We start from the raw sequence: 22,923 nt of genomic DNA, 5'->3' as shown, positions 1-22,923 counted from the left end.
AAATGGGCCATGAATACCAGCAGCCATTGTTATTGGCTGATGTAAGCCTAAGTTTTCCCACACACTGACTGACCATGACCTGGCATTTGACATTATTAGCTATTGCACCTTGCTTTGTGTTCCCTCTCTGAACCTCAGTCACTATTGTCTATTAAATGAGGTCCTTAGAACTTATAACATTTAATGCATCTTTCAACTCTCCTTTACTAATGGCTTCAGATACCAACATGATTCATGTCCTGGATATCAGTATAGAAACTGTTTCAAATGTTAGCCAAGTAGATAATTCAAGTTTTCCAGTAGGTAAAAAGAATAGTTTATTGAGAGATCTAATAATAGAAATTCCTAAAAGTAATGTACTTAGTTGGCCTCTGCCATCTCTTTTTATAATACTGTAAACCTAGATATTGTTATAGTTTCAATATTGCCACTGATTTATGAAGCAAGAACATTAGACACAGACCATCAACATTGAAGACATTTTTTTGCATTGCTTTACCTTCTTATTTACCCTTTTGCTTTATTTCATGGTTATTTTGCCATAACTGAGTAATACCATATGCACCAAGATTCATTGAAGTCCCCTTAATCTGCAACATATTTCAAGCTAACAGTCCTTTGTCAGTTTTTATAGGGTTTAAAACATTGTTTTCTTAAGAATTACATGGGAAAATTACATTCTTTGTGCTTTAAGATAGCTCTGGTTTAAGGTTTCCTTGAAGTGATCTCTTGAAGTCAAATGACAGAGAGGACATTTCACAAGCAAGACATGTCATAAACTTGAACAGAGTTTGTTTCTCCAGTGAAAGAGTGTTCCTTAAACTCTGTCACAGAATGAAAAGTCATAGCATTTTTTTCTCTCCTAGTCACTCACTGGGTCCTAGACAGAGGCAAACAATTTGTGAATGAACTACAGATGGCCTACAATCTTGATTCCTTCAAAACATTTTTCATTGGCTATTTAATACTACAACTTGTCATATCATTGGCCAGATATAGGCTTTCTCATCACCTATAACATTTCCCAGGATATTACACTCATCCATCAAGGGACAAATGTGTAAATTGAAAAAAAAACCAGCCCTGAAAATTGTCCACCTTCAAACATGCTTCCCTTCATCATTTTCACATTACCTAACCCTAATGATGATTGTGTGCGACCAGCATTTATCTGTTACACTGATAGCTGTGTGCTGCTGCTTGATGGGTAGACTTCCTTCAGAATAGAGCATGGCCTTCTGGGAAATCTGGCCTCCTTCAAAGCTACTAATGCACTGCATGATATTAGACTACTTACTGACCTTTCCTAGACCTCTGTTTCTATATTAGCAGATGAGAAAAATAATATGTACGGTACTTTGATTGTAAAATTTTGGGGACAAAAACCCTGAGTATTTATAGAACCTAGTATATAACAAGTCTTAGTAGAAGTTGAGCATAATGCTACTATATTATTTTATATTTTACAGTAGTTTCTAAAAATATACAATGGATAGAACAGAGCAAACAAATGCTACAAAAATTGTATTAGGATGGTAAGCAAAGTAATATCTACATGTACCTGATCCTAGGCCCTCTCATCTCACCCCAGAGTATCTTGGCCTCCAGTATAAGTGATGCTGAGTGAAAGCAACCACATTCTATTGCTTCTTCCTTTTTGGTAAGGAAATAAAGGAACAATTATGAGCTGACTACAAATGAAAGTGATCAGTTATCGAATCAGCCAATCAAGCAAGAGAGAGTTAATCACAGCATGGAGGACAATGGATCAGTGGAGCTGAGTTCCTTCTCTGATTTCTAGCAAGTCAATCTAAGGACTGAGTTTCTTAACCTGTCTAATACAACCAATGCTCCCTTTGTGGGGTAGATGGAAAGATGAAGGCAGATAATATATATGGAAACACTCTGTAAATTCTGAATCACTTTACAAAGTAGATACAATTTCCTTTTGTAAAAAAAATCATCATTTGTTTCAGAGGGTTATGGTGTAAGGTTTGTTTATTTGTTTGTTGTGTTTTCCTGGTTCTGGAATTCAAACCCAGGGCTTTGAGCATATTAGGCAAGTGGTCTCCCACTGAACTTCACTCCCAGATTTAAAAATCACCATTTATTGCAAAGTTCTAGTGGCTAATGCCTATACTATTAAGTACTGAAGAGGCTGAAATCTGAGGATCAAGGTTCAATGCCAGCCAGGGAAGGAAAAATATGAGACTCATGTCTAATTAACTACCACAAATCAACTGGTAGAGCACCAGCGTGGAGTGAAAAAGCTAAGGGAAAGCATGTGGGTACCGAGTTCAAGGCCCAGTACTAGCGAAAATTATATACATATATATATATAATTTATTAACTATTTTAATTTCAAAGTAATCCTGTATCTCTTCTTAGTCTTTTGTCTAAGTCCTGGAGTCAGATACAAACAGTTTAGTCAAATCATTCATTACTGAGGTTCTAAGTCTTTCATTTATAGCTCATTAGCTCTTGTGATCAGTTCCTTCTCATTTAAAAAACTTTTTTAGTTAGCTATCATTTTCTGTAACCCTACCTTAGAAACAGTAGGGAATATATGAAGACAATCTCTTTTGAAACAACCTTTTTGTTACACCTCAATGATCAGGTGTGTTAAGATGGAGTTCATAGTTATGCTTAGAGATAAGATGAAAGCAGTCTTCATATTCATCACACGTTGTATATTTGACTTTCTGCCTCCCTGCTCAGCCTTTAAATCAATGGTATCTGTCTCCTGCTACTTAAAAGCACCATTACCTTTCGTATTAAAAGGCAGTCGCAATGAGAAAAAGCTACCCCATTTGATTAAAAACTAATTAACTAGACATAGTCATGCTACTCATCATGGCAGCTTACATAAGACATTTAGTGTCAGCTACAAAGCTACCTTATGCTGGCAACAGGGTCAACTACATCTGTGAGGCTGTGTGATGAATGACTGTGATGAATGCTGACATGATTTGGCTTTGCTGAGGTTAACTTTTACAGTTGAAAAGAAAAGCTCAATAATACATAACAACATCTGCAATTTAGGAAGTTAAAACTCTAAAGCAAAGCAGCTGAGCCTTCATGCAGCCACCCTTTGGCCTGGCTATCGTCCTCCAGGAACCCTGGAATATCCTCAGAACAAGGCAAGCTCTGGGAACTGACCTCTAATGATGAATTGCATGAGCCATTGAGGTATAATGATCCATTTTCATATATCACATTATGGACCGGAGTTCATGATTTACTGGAGTAAATTCTTTTCCAGATGTAAAATCTGCATAGAAAGCCAAATCATTATTAAATATCTTGGTAAGAAACAAATCTAAACTGTTGGTGTAATTTTGAGGGGCTAAGTGGTGCCACTCAAAGGAAAATATTTCCATTTGTGAAAAAAATATTAAAAAGTTGTACAAAATTGGAAATTAGAACACCTCTTTCTTTATTGAGAAAGTCTTATCCATATGTGTTGTTTGTGGAACAAAATAATGAAATTTATGACACAGATAATTTAGGTTCCAGCACAAGCTCCTCTTTGCACAATGTTTACAAATATTTTTTACACAGGCAGCTCCATGTACCAAACTTTATGAAGTACTTGTTCTTTGCCTGAATCAGTATTACATTGGAAGCCTTTTTAAATGTATGATTTCTTGCCATAAGTTCTTGAAAATTTCTGGAATGTGGCTCCTCCATTTGCATTTTGACATTCTCCACAGGTAGACTTTTGTTTTGTTTGGGTACTTTTCTGTTTTTACTTTTCTTTGTACAGTACTAGAGCTTGAATTCAGGGCTTAGGTGCTGTCCTTTAAGCATTTTTGCTCAAGGCTGGCACTCTACCACTTGAGCCTTAGCCCTACCTCTGGCTTTTGGCTAGTTACCTGGAAATAAGAGTTTCAAGGACTTTCCTTCCCAGGCTATCTTTGAGCCGTGTTTCTTATATTTCAGCCTTGTGAATAGCTAGGGTCCTCATAGCACAGCCTCCTGACACATTAGACATCAGACACCAAATGTCTTACTTTTCATGAAATTTTGATGAACAAACAATCAAGGACTAGTTGCTGCATACATACCAAAAATACACACTGGATAACTAGGCAGTGCTAGACAGAATACACTAATGGTTAAGAATTTGAGGAAGTGGTGCTGTGGCTGAAAGCGGTAGAGTGGTAGCCTTCAGCTGAAGAGCTCAGGGACAGTGCCCAGGCCCAGACCGAGTTCAAGCCCCACCGCCGACAGAAAAAAAAAAGGAATTTGATTTGTGAGTGCTAAGGAAACTCATTTGGAGGTTTCTAAGCCTCAAACTCCACATGTATAGCAACTTGAACGTGTGATGTTGCAAAATCAAAGTATTTAGCTCAGCGCTTGTTGCGTAGCAAGCAACTGATAAATGTCTACTGTAGATGTCGGATGCCATATTGTAACAGAATGGTACTCTCATTTTCTAGAGTCTATATATTCTTAAATAGCTTCAAATACTTTGAACAAGCAGGGAATGTATTGCTAATATTTGATTGCCTGAGGTTTCTTTTTGTCAAATTCTATCAAATCTGATAATTCAAAGACTTTTGTAACAAGTGTTAATAAAACATAAATCAATGTGATTGAAGGGAAAAGGAAAGAAAACTTGGCAGCTAAGAACAGATTATTATATCATGTAATTTACAGTTAAATGTCCAACAGTTGATCTGACTAACCATACCTGCTTCAAAATGTGTCATTTTTCCTCTATTGCTTGGCTCCATATGTACTGTAAAGGAAAAAAAGATAACTTCCCAAAGTTAAGGGGCACCATTAGGAAAAGGAGGACATATGTGGAGTTCAAAATGACATTCAAGGGCCAGGAGTTTGGCCTAGTGCTTGCCTAGCATGCACGAAGACCCGGGTTCAATTCCTCGTGTACCCTACATACATAGCAAAATGCTGGAAGTGGTGCTGAGGCTCAAGTGGTAGAGTGCTAGCCTTGAGAAAGTCCAAGGACAGTGCTCAAACCCTGAGCTCAAGCCCAGGACTGGCAAAAATAAAATAATATAAAATAAAAGTTAGAAAATACTTTTAAAAAAAACAAAAAAACCAAAATGACATTCAATTACAACTTTGACCTAGCCTCGTATTTTCTACCCTTCCTTTCCTGTTTAAATATATGAATTCAACTTTAGCATAAATATAAGCTATAAAAGACTTATAATTTATTAATATAACTTCCCAATATTTCTTATAATATATTTTATATTTGTGTTATAATAGACCTGCACAGATTAAATTCCTCCCCCTTCCCTATTTTTCTCCTAATTTTTGACCCTTATACTGAGAAAGAACAATTCAGATTTCTTCACAACAATGTAAATTTTGATCCTAAGCTTTCAGTTCTATAACAGGCAGATTCCTGTTTGATAAGTAGAGCTAAGCCAGGGATGATGTTAGAAATTGAACTGCCAAAGATTCACAAAGAGGACTATACAGTTAGACACTATTTATTATCTGACAATAGCAATACTATGGATGATAAAAAAAAAACATGGATGCATTATGGTTCACTCAATCAGTAAAAATCACGTAGCCATTAATGACTTGGAACTCAGCTTGGTAAGCACGACTTGGCAGAGCAATCAAGTGGTTAAAAGTGTTGGTATGAAAGTTGAGGAACTGAGCTATTCAAATCCAAGTCTGGCTGTTTTTTGTGGTGTGTGGCCTTGGATCTAACTTCTCTGGGATGTGATTTCCTCATATATGTAATTGAGTAATAAACCGTAGTCAGCACGCAGTGAGGGAGAGGTGAGTGAGCTGAGTGGGGCAGGGGGAGTGCGGCTGCTTCTGCCTTTATCAAGCCATGGACAGGCACAACTTTATTCTCCCAGATGCTTGACAAGCTCCCCCTCAGACAGTCAGTTAATCATTCTTCTTGGCCCCTCTGGTACTATTCATTTTATCACCATAATGTTCTCTTAAGATGGCATCATGAAGGGATGGGTATTACTCAAGGCAAGAAGGGGAAACTGTGCTTTATGAACTGCATTTTCAATGCTCATTTTTAAGCTTTCAGAAGAGCAAGCCCTCGGGTTTGGCAGTTTGCCTCACATGTACATCACTGCCTATATTTTAATATCCCTTGAAAGCTTTTATTTTGGGCATCTACCCCATCAATTTCCCCATTGTAGAATGACCTTTTATTTATCACAATAAAAATGAAGTGAGTACACTGAATTTTTCTGAGATGTGTGGTTAGCATGGCATAGGACGAAGTCCAAAGCACTAAGATGGAGATGAAGTGCATTTGCTAACTCTGCTACATTCTTACTGGGTAACCTCAGATAAATCATTTAGTCTCTCGGTTTTTATTTATCAGTCAGAAATGAACACGAAGGAGACTGTGCCTAAATCACATTTTAGCTGAGAGGGTTAAATGAGATAATGTTGCCAATAAGAAAGGAGGATCCAAGCGCAACTTTTCATTATGACCAGCACTGTTTGATATATTTATCCATACATTAGGAGTTGGTTAGCAACGAGACTGCTGTGTGTTCTTCTCCCATTTCCCTAACTCCCAAAGACTGTAATGGATCCCTGCCAGATAACCAGTTTGCCAGCTGTGTCTTGTTTGGTCATTGTAAATATTACATGGCCCGAGTGAGAGGCTTTGCTTATAATGTAGCGTGCTTTGTCCTTTATCTGTTGCAGCTTGAGAATTACATTGTGGAAAATATGAAGTCGGAAATGGTCCAGATACAGCAGACGGCGGTGCAGAACCACACGGCCACCATGCTGGAGATAGGAACCAGTCTCCTATCTCAGACAGCAGAGCAGACCAGAAAACTGACAGATGTTGAGACCCAGGTATGCTCCCCTAGGCCACAGTCCACGTGCTCAATGAGAGGATTTTTTTTTTCTCCTTTCTGAAAAAAAAATCTTTGACTTCCTCCATAAACAAAGAGCACATGTCACCATGGGGACAGAGGAAATATATACATTTTTGTTTATTGGTAATAGCAACAATGACTGGCTGACATGCTATGCATGGTTCTTTTGACTTAATGAGGCTTGATATATTTAGCTTTGTGCCTGTTTGCAAAAAACAGGGCTAGTAAAGGACCCAGTCAGCACCAAAGTTTAAATAAATGCTACAGTTGCCCACTGTGATGTGAGATTTGTCAAACAAAACAACACTTAGGTCAAATTGGTGCTTTGGATATATATTTGTGACCTGTCTTGTTTATGCTTTGGGAATGTTGGGCCCACTAGGCACCTGCCAGAGTTTCTGTGCTCAGTGGATGTAAAGAAAAGCCTCAAGGCCAGGTGCTGGTTGCTTTCATTTGTAATCCTACCTATTCAGGAGGCTGAGATCTGAGGTCACAGGTGGAAGCTGGCCTCAGCAAGAAAGTCCATCTTACCTCTATTGCCCACCCAAAAGGCAGGATAGAACACTAGCATTGAGCATAAATGCTCAGGTACAGTGCCCAGACCTTAAGTTCAAGTCCCAGGACTGTTGCGCACGCAAACACACACACACACAGACACACACACACGCGCGCGTGCGGAAAGGGGACCCTCAGATAACTGAGCAATATACATCTATGTTTGAATATAGATCAATTAAAAATAGGATGCTCTATTAATCACTACCATAAACTCACACATTGTAGTTGGCTACAAATAGCATATGTCATTTCTGATGATCAGAAAATGACTTCTTAGCATCCTTTATAACAGACTGACTGGTTATTAAATTACCATTCTAAAACTAAAGGGATGATTTTGTCCAAAGTAGCTTATGTCTATCACAAAATATATAAATGAAAACACAGGGGTAACTTTATTTCTATTTGATTTAATCTGTATGAATTAGTGGCATAATATGTTATATGTTGACTTTTTAAAAAGATCAATGAGAACTGATATGGATAGAGCCTTTTATATAACAAACACTGATTTCCCTCTACAAAATATATTTAGAAAAAGCATGCAAGTGAGGTTTGAGGGAAGTTGTCAGACTGATGAAAATAATAAGCAGAATTGAGACTTTGTCTCTCTTTTCTTCTCTTTTCCATTCTCTTTATTTGTAATTGCTAATTACCAATTAATTTAGAGCTTCAATGTGGATGATATTAAAGAAGTAAATTACAAAGGCTTTAGAAAACACTTTTTGCTGCACATTCAAATCAGATAAATACAGTGTGCACAGAAGTAGGAGCTACATATTAGTATAACTAAACATTACAAGGTCATTTTAATCACTTTATCACAGTTAGCAAGGTTGTGATCTATGCAATCAAAACATTCTCATATCCTGAATAAACCAAATAATGTATACACACACATATATATACATACATACATAACTCGATTGCATATATACATTTTTCATACATGTATAATATATATGGTAGGGGTTGTTTAACCATAGTTCCATTTCTTTATATTCTCGCTTCAACTAGGAGTTGAAATTGTGAGAGGGGAGAGATAACTTGCTATTGTTAGCTTTTGAACCTCTAAATTGTAAAGATGCATGCTGGGTGAGATTTTAAAAGAAGCAACTGGTTCTGCATTCCTATAGTCATGAGAAATCAATAGTATAAAAAAACTGTACAAGAAATTCAAATAAAAAATACGACTATGTAGAAAAAGCTAATTTTCACTACTAATGACCAATTAATGCTTATTAGGTAACACACAATCAGTTTTAAGGTATCTCAAACTTGTAAAAGTAAAAAAGAAATCACAAACCTATTAGAACTAATAACGTGGACTGAGTATAGAGAAGGAAGAGAATGATCAAACTCTATCCTACCTTAAAAACATGTTGCTTAGCTTGGGTGCAATGGCTCAGGCTTGACATCTCAAATACGTGGGAGGCAGATATAGGATTAAAGTTTAAGGCCAGCCAGGGCAAAAGGTTAATAAGATCACATCTCAATAAACAACATAGGTATATCGGACACAGCTCTCAGCTACACGGAGTTCGTAAGTAGAGGTTCTTAGTTTGAGGCTGGTCAAAGCCAAGGCATGACCTCATACCTGAAATGTCACTAAAGATGAGATACAATTTGGAAGCATGGACAAAGAGCAGAGAGGACTTGCCTGTTCAGTTCAAACCCTTGAAATTTGTGTTCATTTTCATTTTAACATTTCCTGATTTTTATGCTGTTTTTAGCTCTGGTGCCCCATGTCTTTTTCATCTCAGCGTATATGCAACTGGAGGAATTCTACTTCAACGTAGCCACAGAAATGCACACAAAAGTCCTGATGCAGGCCAACATTTACTACACAAATCCTCAATTATTTCTTAGCCAAATGCACTCTATTCACTTATAACACATGTCTTTAAATGGACAGATCAGTTTTGTTGCTATCTTATGATTTTGCTTCTATAACTTTTTCATAACTGACATTACTACTTCAATTATTTCAGGGACTTGAATTCATAGCAAGGGTTTTGCAAAACATTAGCATGCTTTAGCTCTCACATGATGCTCTTATAAAGATAAGTAACTTATTGCTTTCTAGTCCTCTGCTGACCTTTTAGAAATGCACTTTAGCAAAAGGTCGGAGAGCTGTGAGTTTGCTGCAATGCATATGAAACTTCTATGTTTGGTGACAGATAGTGAACGCATCAGCAAGAATCAGCAATGCACACTGAGTCCTTTCCTTCCTCCATAGTGTGTTAGTGCTGGTCTCAGTCTTTTCTCAGTTTGCACTCAGATTACTTCTCCTTCAACTTCCTCTTTCCCACTGTGCAACAGATGGCAGGCTAGTTTCAGCAATGATAGATGTGCTTTCCTATCACTTCTTTCTCTGGCAAACTTGGTTTGGGGCTAACCATCAGACTAACATATTCTTTGAAAATCTACCTCTACTTACGTGTGGGTGGCTTGCTCTAATCCATCATATGTCTATTAGATATTTTTAAAATATCATAAATCACTTAGGGGCAGCAAGTCCCATGGTGTGTTTTAAAGGCAAAGCAATGGAAACTGCAAGAGGTGACACAACTTAGCCACAGAAAGATGTTAGGTTGAGGATTAAGACCTGACAGGAATGTCTCCTTCCATGCTTCCAAGTGTCTGTCAAGGCTGTCTCTGTCCTGTGGTTTCCTTCTTTTTCCAAGGCAACAGCATAGTATAAAGTCAAAGCTGAGAGTAGATGGAATCAGGCCAAGCAGAAATCAAGGTGATGCTAATGTCTCCCATAAATGAGAAAGAGGCTTCTGCTGTTCTGATGACTGGTGATTCTGTCCACTCAGTGCCAGTCTACCATTTTCTGGTGAGGTCACCGCATGCAATCCTACATGCAGGGATGGCCTCATCACTCTCCAGCTGTGTCAACTCTAGAGTGGCTCCTCAGACATGGTGGCCAAGTTTCCTCTGAACTCCAATAATTTTTAACACTCGGGTGTGAAAATCAACCTCAGAGCGATATAGTTTGAGTATTTCTATGCTACAAGATATTTCCATAAGGTACTCTATAGTGTACAATAACAAATAAGGTGGCCCTTACATTCAGGGACGCATGAACATGAGCAGCCCTTAATATTTATGTGGCAAAGTGTCACTACATCATTTCTCTTTTTAACTTTCTGTCACATTAGTTAGCTATAGAGATTTTCCTCACATCCACGAAAATGCACTTTTTCAGTCTCCTGCTCAAGGGAGTGTAATTGACCAGTGAGCCCAGCTGCTATGCTCTGAAATCCATCATGTGTTGCTAGAAAGACCGCAATTCCCGGTGGCCACTTCCAGGCAATGAGTCACTGTGGCAGGATCCTTCGTTCTGCTCCTGAGAGCTGAAGCCCTACATTGACACATGACTGGCTAAGGGCTCCCCAGTGCCTTGGCGAACTTTCTCACAGTTGCCCTGAGATTTAATACTTCCCTTCAACCATTCTTCCCTTCTTTTCTTCACAGTCATTTCTCCTAATACATTTATTTCTTCCATGGTGGAGATAGTATTTAGACTACAGAAGTAGAAATTATGGGTTGAGAGTAAGTGGCCCGACACAGGACCACTCAAAATGGTCAGAATGGAAACCGGATAGCTGGTTTCCAGAATAGAAGCATTAACTGCCTTTTTATTTTATTGTTGGGGTGATGTACAGAGGGGTTACAGGGACATTCATCAGGTAGTGGTTCTTGAACATTATTACCCCTTCCCATGTTTTTCTCCCACTTTCCTTCTCCCCACCCCTTCCAACTCATCTTGTGCCTTTTATAACATGACTAACAAAAACAATGAATCTCATAAAATTATCTCATCACCACATTCATTTTCTCAGTAATTTTAACTGAAGTGTTACAGATTGTTCTTCAAGGTTTAATACCCCTATTTAATTTGTAAATGGTCTTCCAGCATTTTCCCCCAATTTTGACTGACAGCTTTTTTTTTAAATAAACTAACTTATTTGCTTGCGTAATTTCTCTCAGATTCTAAATTTGCCTGAGAATTTACTCTGTCCTTTGATTTATTTTTCTATCATCTGTATTTTTTAAAACTGGGTTGTTACCACAGTTTAATCAATACCTAAAGTATTGATTAGGCCTAGTTGAGCACTGTAGGGATACATTATCTAGTTATTAGACACATCTTCTCAAGAGGCAAAAGTGCTCAATTGGCACACCTATAATAACAGGAAGTTTAATGATCATGACTGAATTAACAATGACCTATGCTCCCTCTGGGAAATGAACAAAGAATCTCAGAGTGATTCCTTAGTGCATTGCCTATCACCAGACAAAGACCTTGCCTCAGTGATTCTGCAAAAAATAGTGTTTTGTCTGTGTGTGTGTGTGTGTGTGTGTATGTGTGTGTGTGCACGCGCATAGTAATGCTTGCCTTCCTTCTACACCGATCAGCTCCCACAATTTACCATATGTCATATTCTATGGTTTCATATTTTATGGTATTTTTTTTACTGTTTGGAAAAAAAAAACTAATCAAAGCAAAAGTAAACCCAAGTCTACAAATAAAGCTGACTTATGGTTACTATGGTATTAAAGAGATTCTTTCTTTCTTTCTTCCTCTTCTTTTTCTTTTAGAAACTTTGTGTAGATAAATGTCTTCATTATATTTTCCTTTTCCTTTTTTTTTTTTTTGGTGTGTGACAATTCTGGGGCTTGCCTCAGGGCCTAGCCTCACTAGTCTGGCTTTAAAACCCAATACTCAAATCTTTGCCTCCCATGTAGCTAGAATTATGAGCATGAGCCACTAGTGTCCAGCTACCATTCTTTAAAAAATATTTAATGAACAATTTGTTTTTAAGTAGTTATACAAAGGAATTGCCATTCAACAATACATAATAAGTACAATGTACCTTCATCAATGTCACCCCTTTTTATCATTCTTCCCATCCCTCCTAACCCATTCCTTCCCTTCAATTTTCATGTTTCTTGTATTCTCAATCTTTATTGTTCTTTAGTAAAAATATTAAAATCAGAGCTACTTTTAATAGTATTAAGGAAGTCTATCTGAGGTTTTGTAGTTTCTTTTCTCATGGGAACAAATCTTTTTTTTTTAAGAATGAAATTAAGATTTTAAAGTCTATAAATCTTCCCTTTCATATTGTATGTCCTCCTTACTCTGATATCCTCTGGAAATTTTAAACTTTGGCACTGTTCCTTGGAGGCTTGTTTCCTATACTCTTTGCTCTTTTTTTTCCTTTATTTTTTTCCCCTAGAGATGTGCTTTTGGGATGTGTTTAGGCTAAGAAGGAAATGCCTTTTGTCATTTTAATGGAATTCTTTGGTTATTGCAAAGCAGCAAGTTCATAGATACACAGTAAGGAAGTGGTCAATTTATCATAGTTTGCTGTACCATTCTTTGAGTTGCCCACCTTTGAACATTAGGTCTGTTTGAATACATCTGCAGAGAGAGTTGAAATAAAGCAGCTATCAGGTCAAGGTATTTGGGAAAGAAGAGAACTGATTGAAGCTCTAGACTGTTGTAACCAAGAATTATCCTGGACATTTGAGATTGCATTGTCTTTCTTTTATGTGGCAGCATGGTTTTAGATTTGGGCTGATATAGTTGAAATGTAGATTAATTTTCATATTAGCCTGATATCCTCCCTCTGACAATCACCTACATTGAAGAGCAACTTGTTGTCAATTGTCAGCATACCATCTACTACATTGCTAAGATTATTAGTATGTCGAACCTTATGCTGAAATCTGGAGGTACAGGGGATTCCACACAGATTGAAACCCTCGTAGAGAAGAAATATGTGAGTGAGTAAATGAGCAGGATTATCTTTGGCAGTGTGGGACCAAAAAAAAAAGAGTACTGCAATACTTCAGAAATCATGATTAACAATTCCCTTTCCTCCCACCTGCAACAAGATGAGATTAGCAATGAGAAGGAATAACAGTTCCAGACAACATAAAACACAGTGGAATGGGAATGGTTTTACAATAGTAAGGTGACAGAAAGAAAGCTATGGCATTGCAGTACATCAAGGAAGGGAGCAGCAGGAAGTGAAATCCAAGAAATAAGCAGAGTCCTGGAGGTCAGGCTAAGGGTTTTGGAATTTTAACTAATTGCACAGGGATCCATTAGCATATTTCACATAGGAAATGACAACATCGTATCTGTGTTTAAAAAGATCTTGCTGGTTACTCTGGTTAATGGACTGAAAGTGGGCAAAGAATTGGGAAGATCAGTTCATAGCTGAAGTGGTCTTTATAGTTCAATGTAGGCAACGACATTGTTAACTTGAAATGGTTCTGTGCCATTTTTCATGAACATGAACAAGACTCATTTTTCTTTGTATCTAAAAAATGGTGTTGGCAGATGCCACAAAGTAAGAGAGAGTTCAATGAACCAAGAAAAGTGATTGTAACTTAGTGGCATGCATTACCTTTTGTTCAGTGGTGTATTGTGCCCATCAAGTCATAAAGTGCTAGCCTAGAAAGAGAAAGAGAAAGAACAAGAGACCTTGTATTCAAATTCCTGGTACCAACACACACACACACACACACACACACACACACACACACACACACACACAACCAAAAGCAAATAAAAACGCTTCTAAGCTACTTTCCTCCATCAATCCACTACTACCTTATATCTGTGGGGGCTAGAATTAGGGTAAGGCAAATAAGATAAGGGGAGACTGAATCAAGTAAGACCAGGGTCAGCACCTGTCTTTTTTGGAATGATATTCTGTTCTGAATGCATTTTTGTATTAATTGTCATTATTGTTATGTTATGATATAATTTATTTGGATGATCCAGGTTTATGAGCAATTTTTAAGTTTGCAACAAAGGCTATTGCCTGTCTTCCCTCAGCCTATTCCTGCCTTATCCCTTCAAATTACATTCCATTTTCTTGCTATCTCCATTAAGTAAAGCCCAGCCCTAAGTTGGCAACAGTTTTCTGTGTACGCCTGATATAATCCCAGATTTCATCAGACGGCTAGAAAAGAGGAAAGATCCAAAGTATAATTATAGATGACAACCCTATATATTGAAAATGCAGCTATAAGATGTAATGTAGGATATTTTCTTTTTCACTCTCATTGTTGCTCAGGAACAAGGCTCTGAAAGAGTGTGACAAACAATGCTAGGACTGCAGTCTGTTGTCTTTGCCAGAATGATAGGTTTGACTGAGGGTTCATAGACTGTTCACAGACTTCAATGGCTGGATTCTCCCTCCCTCCCTCTCTCTCTCCCTTTCTCTTTCCATTTCTGTCGCTCTCTCAGTTTTCTAGGTAGAACTATATAATCAAGTCAGACTTCCTTGTTTGAAAGTCATTTGGATTCATATACATTTGGGCATCTCTCTGAAATCTATTTTCCTCATTTGTAAAATTGTGGTTACAATTCCTTCTTCAACAGGTTGCTACAGCTAATAACAGTGTCAAGAATTTTTGTACAATTCAAATTGGCTCTTTTATGGTGAGAGGGCCAGTTATCTTTTACGTGCCCAATAGTTATTCCAAATAATGAGTAACATTTAAGACCTTTTACTAATAGAAGTCTACACTTATAAAATGACTAGTACAATAGGTATCTTTGGGTTTGGGGACACAAAAATTGAAATTAGAAATGGATTTGGCAAATCAACTTTTATCACAAACCAATGGAGTGTTAAGGAACATGTAGAAGTTTTTTGGGTACGGTGTATGTTCTATAATTCATTATCATTTTTAAAAAATCAATTGAGAACAAAACTGAATAAAAGCCATTTTAATCCTTTTTCATTTGTGTCTGAGGTTTGTAACACTTGTATTTTTTATCTTAAGGTACTAAATCAAACTTCTCGACTTGAAATACAACTGCTGGAGAATTCTTTATCAACATACAAGCTAGAGAAGCAAGTTCTTCAACAGACAAATGAAATTCTGAAGATTCATGAAAAAAACAGGTAAGGATTATTGTATTCTACAAATGTTTATTTATGAATCTTTTTTTTTGCCAGTCCTGGGCTTGAGCTCAGGGCCTGAGCACTGTCCTTGGATTTTCTCAAGGCTAGAGCTCTACCACTTGAGCCTCAGCACCGCTTCTGGCTTTTTTCTATGTATGTGGCACCAAGGAATCGAACCCGGGTCTTCGTGCATGCTAGGTAAGCACTTTAACCACTAGGCCAAACTCCCGGCCCCTATTTATGAATCTTATATGTGGAAAATAAAAATTAAGAGATGGTTTTAAGACAAAAATATTAGAGAACAAATTATTATGAACACCAGGAAAGAGATACTTGAAAGGCATTGAGTGAGGTCATCGGGAAAGAGACAGATGAATAAAAGGAAGAGGAGAGGATAATGTCATCAAGAATTACTCAGACAAAGGACAAAAGGCAAACCAATGCAACAGGGATACTCACAAGACAATATGTCAGAAATGAACTTTACAACTTGGGGGGTATTGGAGGAAAGAGAGAGAAAAATGAGGGGGGGTAAAATGTTCAACAAAACATGTTCTCATTACCTTTCATATGTAATTGTCACCTATCTGTACATCACCTTCACAACCAAATTAAATTACAAAAAAAGAGAACTCAATGTTTATCATACAAAATTAAGAAAAGTGAGGTAAGAGGTGAAATGGGAGAGATGGGTAAGAGCCATGAAAGAGTTGACATGGACCAAGAAGCGTTGTATGCACTGCTTTGTTAAATGATAGCTCTTCTGTACAACTACTTCAAGATGATAATAAAAGAAAGAAAAACTAAAGAAACCTTAACCATAAACCTCAACAGTAGCAGAACTGAGGAAATGGGAAAATCTCCCATGCTCCTGGATTGGAAGAAGTAATGTTGTGAAAATGGCAATCTTGCTAAGGCCTATCTATAAATTCAATGCAAGACCCATCAATATCCAATGTCATTCTTTGAAGAAATAGAAGAGGCAATCCAAATTTTCGTATGAAGTAATAAAAGATCCTGTATAGCAAAAACAATTCTTAGCAGAAAGAAAAACCCAGGAGGAATTTCAATTCCGAACTTTAGATTCTAGTACAGAACTATAGTGACCAAAACAGCTTGGTACTGGCACAAAAACAGGCCTGAAGACCAATGGAATGGAACTGAGGACCCATATATGAAACCACAGACCTATGGCCACCTAATCTTTGATAAGTGAGCCAAAAAAAAAATAGAATGGAAGAAAGACAGCCTCTTCAAAAAGTGGTGCTGGCAGAATGGGTTAAGCACCAGCAGAAAACTAAAATTGGATGCTTCCTTGTCACCTTGCATCAAGATTAACTCCAAATGGATCAAAGACCTTGAAGTGAAAGCAGTTACATGGCCAACTTTACAAGAAGAAATAGGAGATACACTAAGTCTCCTTGGCACAGGTCGAAACTTTCTTAATAAGGACCAAGAAACACAACAAATCAGAGAAAGTCTGGATAAGTGGGACTGCATTAAATTGCAGAGCTTCTGTATGGCAAAGGACATAGCTAGCAAATTAACTAGAAAGCCTACAGAGTGAGAGAAGATTTTCACTAACCATACAACAGACAAAGGCCTCCTATCTAAAATATATCAACAGCTCAAAAAATTGAATCACTCCAAAACTCATTTCCAAAGAAACAACCATCCCATTAAAGATGGGCCAAAGACTTAAAGAGAGTCTTCTCTAAAGAATAAATAAGAATTGCCTAAGGACACATAAAGAAATGCTCAACATCTCTGGCCATAAAAGAAATGCAAATTAAAACAACTCTAAGATTCCACCTCACTCCAGGTAGAATGGCTATGGTCAAGAAATCTAATAACAACAGATGCTGGAGTGGATGTGGCTAGGAGAGATCACTATTATACTGTTGGTGGGAATGCAAACTCGTTCAACCACTATGGAAAGCAGTATGGCAGTTCCTCAAAAGACTAAGCATAGAACTCCACTATGACCCAGAAATACAATTACTTGGCATTTACCCAATCCTCCAGAAACAAGGACAAACTAAATCCACTAACACAACAATGTTCATTGCAGCACTACTTACCATAGCAAAGATATGGAACCAACCCAGATTCCCCTCAGTTGATGAGTGGATCAACAAGATGTGGTATTTGTACACAATGGAATTCTATGCTGCTGTCAGAAAGAAGGGCATTGCCCCATTTGTAAGGAAATGAAAAAACTTAGAGAAAATCATATTAAGTGAAGTAACTCAGACTCAAAGGAACATAGGCTCAATGGTTTCCTTCATTTATCATAAACAATGGAAATCTTGGGCTCTCCTAGAAGAGATTTACAATAGAACAAAACCTAGATACATAGGCCATATAGAATGACGCTAAATGAAAGGACCTCCAGGGTATAAAAACAAAAGTCATATAATGAGTGATTGTTGTCCTTAATGTGCAATGTTATCTCTCATCTCTTTTGCTGTCCCTTGGTTATCTCATATTGTTACAGTATTTCACCTTGTTATCTGATATATTGGATACATGCGTATTTGGTTATTTGAAATCGGATAGGGAAGGGGGGAAAATTAGATGAGGGACAGAGGTGGGGGAGAGAAATGGGGACCAATACATGAGAAAGGGTAATAATGTACGTGAAGTAGTGCACCTTCTATCTGGTGAAAATAATGTAACTTCTATTAATTACAATAAAATATATGAAAATAAACCTCAACAGTTGGATTCATATTGCTGCTTGCATTCTCAGGATACTTGCTTTCATAATATTTACCATTATAATCTGTCAGAGGCTGTTGTTAAAATCCTACCACTGGAACAACAATTTCTTTGATCCAATGACTAAATTCAATCACACCAAATGTTGACATTTTTCAGGAGGATGTAAATCTATAACCATAAAGAGTAGATAGAACTTTGTGAATTATAACTCAGTACATTCAGGGCTTTTTGCACAAATGAAGATGACTGAATTCAGACATCTTGCACTACAGAAAAGCACATTTTATAGTCTTGCAGAAAGTTATTTGCCTATAAAACTAATCAAGAATATTTTTCTTTTCCATTTTAAACTGTTTCCTCCAGACATAATAAATTTCTTTAGTTAGATTTACAGATGTCATCACTTCATTGTGTTTTTGAAAACTGTGAGTCACTGCACGCAAGTGAAATAGGACTTAGAGATCCTGAGAACTGAGACTTGAAACACTATCTTATTCTCAATTCACTTTGAGAATTGGTGATGGTTATTTTGATCAAAGCACCAGCTCTACATCTTCCACTGTGTATTTAACTGCATTTTCTTCAGTATTGGAAGACCTGAGTCTTTTTAGCTTTGTGTACATGTTTAGCTAAAGACCACTGCATATATAGATAGAAACTAGTTAAATGCCATTGGACTGACAGAACTAGAGCATCTTCCAGAATCCCAACCTGAAAGCAGCCAAGAAACTTGTTAGTTCTCCTCCTAGTTTACAAAACAAAGGAAATGAGTGACATAGACAAGGTCACAGTGGCAGAACCACAAATCCAATCCAGGTTTCTTAGCTTTAAACTCTCTTTTCACTCACATATGGCCTCTTCATTTCACCTGCAACCTGAAAGCCATCTCCAATCTCATGCTAGAAGTGAATGCCAGTCATTACCATTAGACTTACCCAGGAAGAAAATAAACAGAGTGTTGGTGTAGTATCTGAAACAGGTCACTCATAATAAATACCATGACTTGTTTGGGTAAGTTTTCCATTTATTTATCTTTGTATAGTGTCATTTGGGTAAACTGTAAAACTGTAAATAAACTTGACAGAACTTGACCTTAACTGGCTGGTTGATAAAATGTTCTAGAACTGAAAATCTTGCTGAAACTGAAACTTACCCTGCTGCAGTTTCACAATAACCAAGCGGACGCATGAATCTAACAGGAATGCCCTACTTCAATCATCTCCTGATTGAGGGTCACCAACCTATGCTTTCATTTCAGAGATAAAATGAAATCTATCTTCAGTAAGGTATTTCAAGAACTGTTGTGCAAGAACTGTTGTGCAAGAACGTTGAACAAATAGACAATGACAATGGTACCCTGTTTTGGTGTATCGTTATTTTAGGATTATAGAAATAGCACACATTTTTGTAGAAAAAGGAGATAAAATGCAAGACAGAATTTAAAATCAATTCCTAGTACACAGAAAGAGCTACATACTTTACTGAATATTATATATAAATGTTTTCACAAATACTCTTGTCATACTGTGCAGATTATTTTTTCAGCCTGCTTTCGTAAGAAATATATTTTAGAGCCAATGAAATATCTCTTTAATATCTTTTTTCCCCCTCAGAATTAAGGTTTGAACTCAGGGCCTCAGGCTTGTTTCTAGCTGGTATTCTACCACCTGAGTTACATCTCCAGCCTGGATTTTTGCTGATTATTTTGAAGATGGAATCTCATAAGCTTTTTGTTTTATAAGAGTAACTTACAGTTGTTTTAATCTGTCTCTCAGCAGATATATAACCACCATGATTGATTTTGTAAAATGTTGTTGGCATGGATTTACATTCTTCAATGCATCCCTGTTTCTGGTTTATCTCTGACTTCCAAGCTGCCAGAATTTACTAGGCATCTTTATCTAGTTTCTGTCTTTTGTCTCATACTCATTATTTTTACCTTTCTTCCTTTTAAATAGTATGCAATTCTTTAAGCTTAATTCTTGCATTTTTGTTTTTCCCATTATGCTTTCTGATATAGCACCTGATACCATTTCCTGTCTAGAAAATCCTGTCTATGAAAAGTTACTAGTATTTGTGTGCGTGTGTGTGTGTGTGTGTGTGTGTGTGTGTGTGTGTGTGTGTGTGTGTGTGTCCTGAGGACTGAACTCGGGGTCAGGGCACTGTCCCTGAGCTTTCTTGCTCGAGACTGGACTCTACCACTTGAGCCACAGCTTTACTTCCAGCTTTTTTGGTAATTAATTGGAGATTAGAGTCTCAAAGCCTTTCCAGTCTGGGCTAGCTTCATAAACCTCAGTTCTCAGCCTCCTCAGTAACTAGGATAATGGGTGTGAGCCACCAGCACCCAACTGAGAAATGTTATAATTTTTTTAATAAGCTTACTGTAAATTAGGGGGTTTACATAATTAAACTTTGCTTCCTTCCCAATGAATGCAATTGGCTGAGTGTGGATGTATGACTTACCACAGTCCTTTGTCACCAAGCAAGTGGCTAGCCCTCAGTAATGACTGTCACTTCTTCTACAGAAAAAGGAGAGTTATATTATGAAGCATACTACATTATACAGGCACAGTGATGTAAACTTGTTATTGCTGTTCCATTCATAAAATTGAGTCCGTGTAAGCTCACCAAAAATTGGCACCTTGGGAGATGTCTGGAGGTGTCCTTGTGTAATGATCTCTAAGAGGAATTAGGTTCTAAATAGCCAGCATGAGCTTTCTTATGTATATAAATAATTTAATTGATTGCTAATGACATTTCTCTCAGAATCATAACAACTATCTTTCCTAGTAATATCATTCTTTCACAAGGAGGTTTAATGTGACTGCATATCTAAATATATATGTACGTGGATATATACATATATATACATATATATATATGTGGTTCTATCAATTCTTGCACCTCCTGACATTGCTGTATAGTTATCTGTCTTACTGTAGAAGACTCCAATATGTACAATGGACTGAAAGAGTAGTATCTATTCTTAAAGTAAGGAAAATTATTCCTTGATCACTCCCCCCACCCATGGCACTGGGTTTTGAACTGAAGAGGTCACCATTGACAGAGGCTCTACCACTTGAGCCATACCTCCCAAGGCTTTGTATGTTGTAGATATTTGTCGGATAAGGCCTTGTATGTCTGCTCTGGCCTGTGATCTTTCTATCATATCTGTTTGTACAGCTGGTATGACATATATATATACATATATTATTTTATTGGTTGAGAGAGTGTCTTATTAATGTTTTTACAGACTGACCTTATAATCATCCCAATTTCCACCTTCTAAGTAGTTGAGGTTATAGACATTCCATTGCTGAATCCACTTTTTATTTTCTTACAGAGCTCAGATTTGAACTTGAGGGCTCATGTGTGCAAGACAGGTACTCTACCACTTGAGCCATGCCTCCAGTCACTTTATACATTGGCTATTTTCAAGGTAGATGCTCTCTTTATGCACAGGCCTTCCTGACCTGCAATCCTCTTGCTTATACTTCCCTGTGTATGTGATGTGGATGCATAGCAGTGTTCCCAGTCATTGCGCCCAATCATCATGCTATATCTCAGATGGCAGGCACATGCTTCAGGCACAAGCATCCCATGGACTTGTATGCTCACTCAGGCTGCTCTTTAACCACGATCTCATGATCTTTGTCCCCCAAGTACCTAAGATGATAGACTTGAGCTACTGTGCTTGACTTAAATCACTGTTTTACAAGTGGGTTTGTACATGCATGCTTGTGTTTTCTGTTATTGTTTTTTCCTACTGGGAAGGCAGAGAGAAGAGAACTGTATCAGAAATCCAATTTGGATAAAAGTCAGACTGTGTCTCCAAATCAAGCCAAGCATAGTGTCACATAGCTATGCCCTCAGTTACTTAAGAAGTTGATCTAGGAGGACAGATATATTTTCTCACCCACCAAGGCTAGGTTTGCCTTAGACTATATCTGAAAAAAAAAAGGAAACTAACTAAAAGCAAAACTGGCTACACATTGCGGCTCAATGTTTGGAAAGCTCTGATTCAATCCTTAAATTTGTTTGTTTGTTTGTTTTCTTTTTTGTTTTTGATTTTTTGTGGGTCGTGGCTTGAACTCTGCACTCTGGGCCTGAGCACTGTCCCTGAGCTCTTCAGCTCAAGGCTACCATTCTTCCCCTTGAGCCACAGTACCACTTCCAGTTTTCTAGTGGTTAATTGGAAATAAGAGTCTCATGGACTTTAGTGCCAGGGCTGGCTTTGAACCTCGATCCTTAGATCTCTGTCTCCTAAATAGCTAGGATTACAGGCATGAGCCACCACTCCAGGTTCCATCCTTAGTTTCACACACACACACACACACACACACACACACACACACACATCTAAAGTACTTAATTGTGACACCTATCATATTTCCCTCTTGTGTTTATTATTAGTATTGTTTATTTTCATTCATGTGTATAATGGTGTGAGAGGAATTTGTCCAAGCACTACTCTAAGGCTACACAGAGAGTCTTCCTTCCTTTGAAGTAGGGAGAAGTTCAAAGTTAAACGTGAACATATTTAAATTTCTTACAATATTGATGGATCTTCCCTTCCTATTCTCTGTGTGACTCTTCATACTCCAGAAGCCACAGGAATCTAGTTCCACATTGAAGCATCTCTGAAATGTAGGAACAACATGCCTTCAGTCAGTCAGGTCTGGTTTGGATCAGCTAATACACTTTGCAGAGAGGATTATCTAAATTAAGCTTTGTTTCCTCCCCAAGGAATGTGAGGGGTTGTAAGTCTGTCTATGACTTACCAGCCTTGATTATGACACAGGTCTTGGCGGCCAAGTCAGTAAGCTTGTCTTTGGGATTGTCTACCACCT

At 37.5% G+C, this 22,923-nt stretch overlaps 1 protein-coding gene across 2 annotated transcripts in view; it reads left to right on the top strand.

Annotated features, from left to right (window-relative positions):
- Window positions 1-22,923, top strand: part of Angpt1 (angiopoietin 1) — a 211,740-nt gene that overhangs the window by 114,328 nt on the left and 74,489 nt on the right. For both annotated transcript variants that reach the window (XM_090339262.1, XM_090339261.1), the window contains exons 2-3: window positions 6,673-6,828; window positions 15,228-15,349. In XM_090339262.1, coding sequence (XP_090195388.1) covers window positions 6,673-6,828; window positions 15,228-15,349 — 278 coding nt within the window. The remainder of the gene's footprint in view (window positions 1-6,672; window positions 6,829-15,227; window positions 15,350-22,923) is intronic.

This window comes from Megascapheus bottae, chromosome 9, assembly GCF_031878675.1.
Source record: "Megascapheus bottae isolate mThoBot1 chromosome 9, mThoBot2.hap1, whole genome shotgun sequence".
Classification (NCBI taxonomy): Eukaryota; Metazoa; Chordata; class Mammalia; order Rodentia; family Geomyidae; genus Megascapheus; species Megascapheus bottae.
Note: the sequence above shows the minus strand (reverse complement) of the source record. Positions and strands in the feature narration are given on the sequence as shown.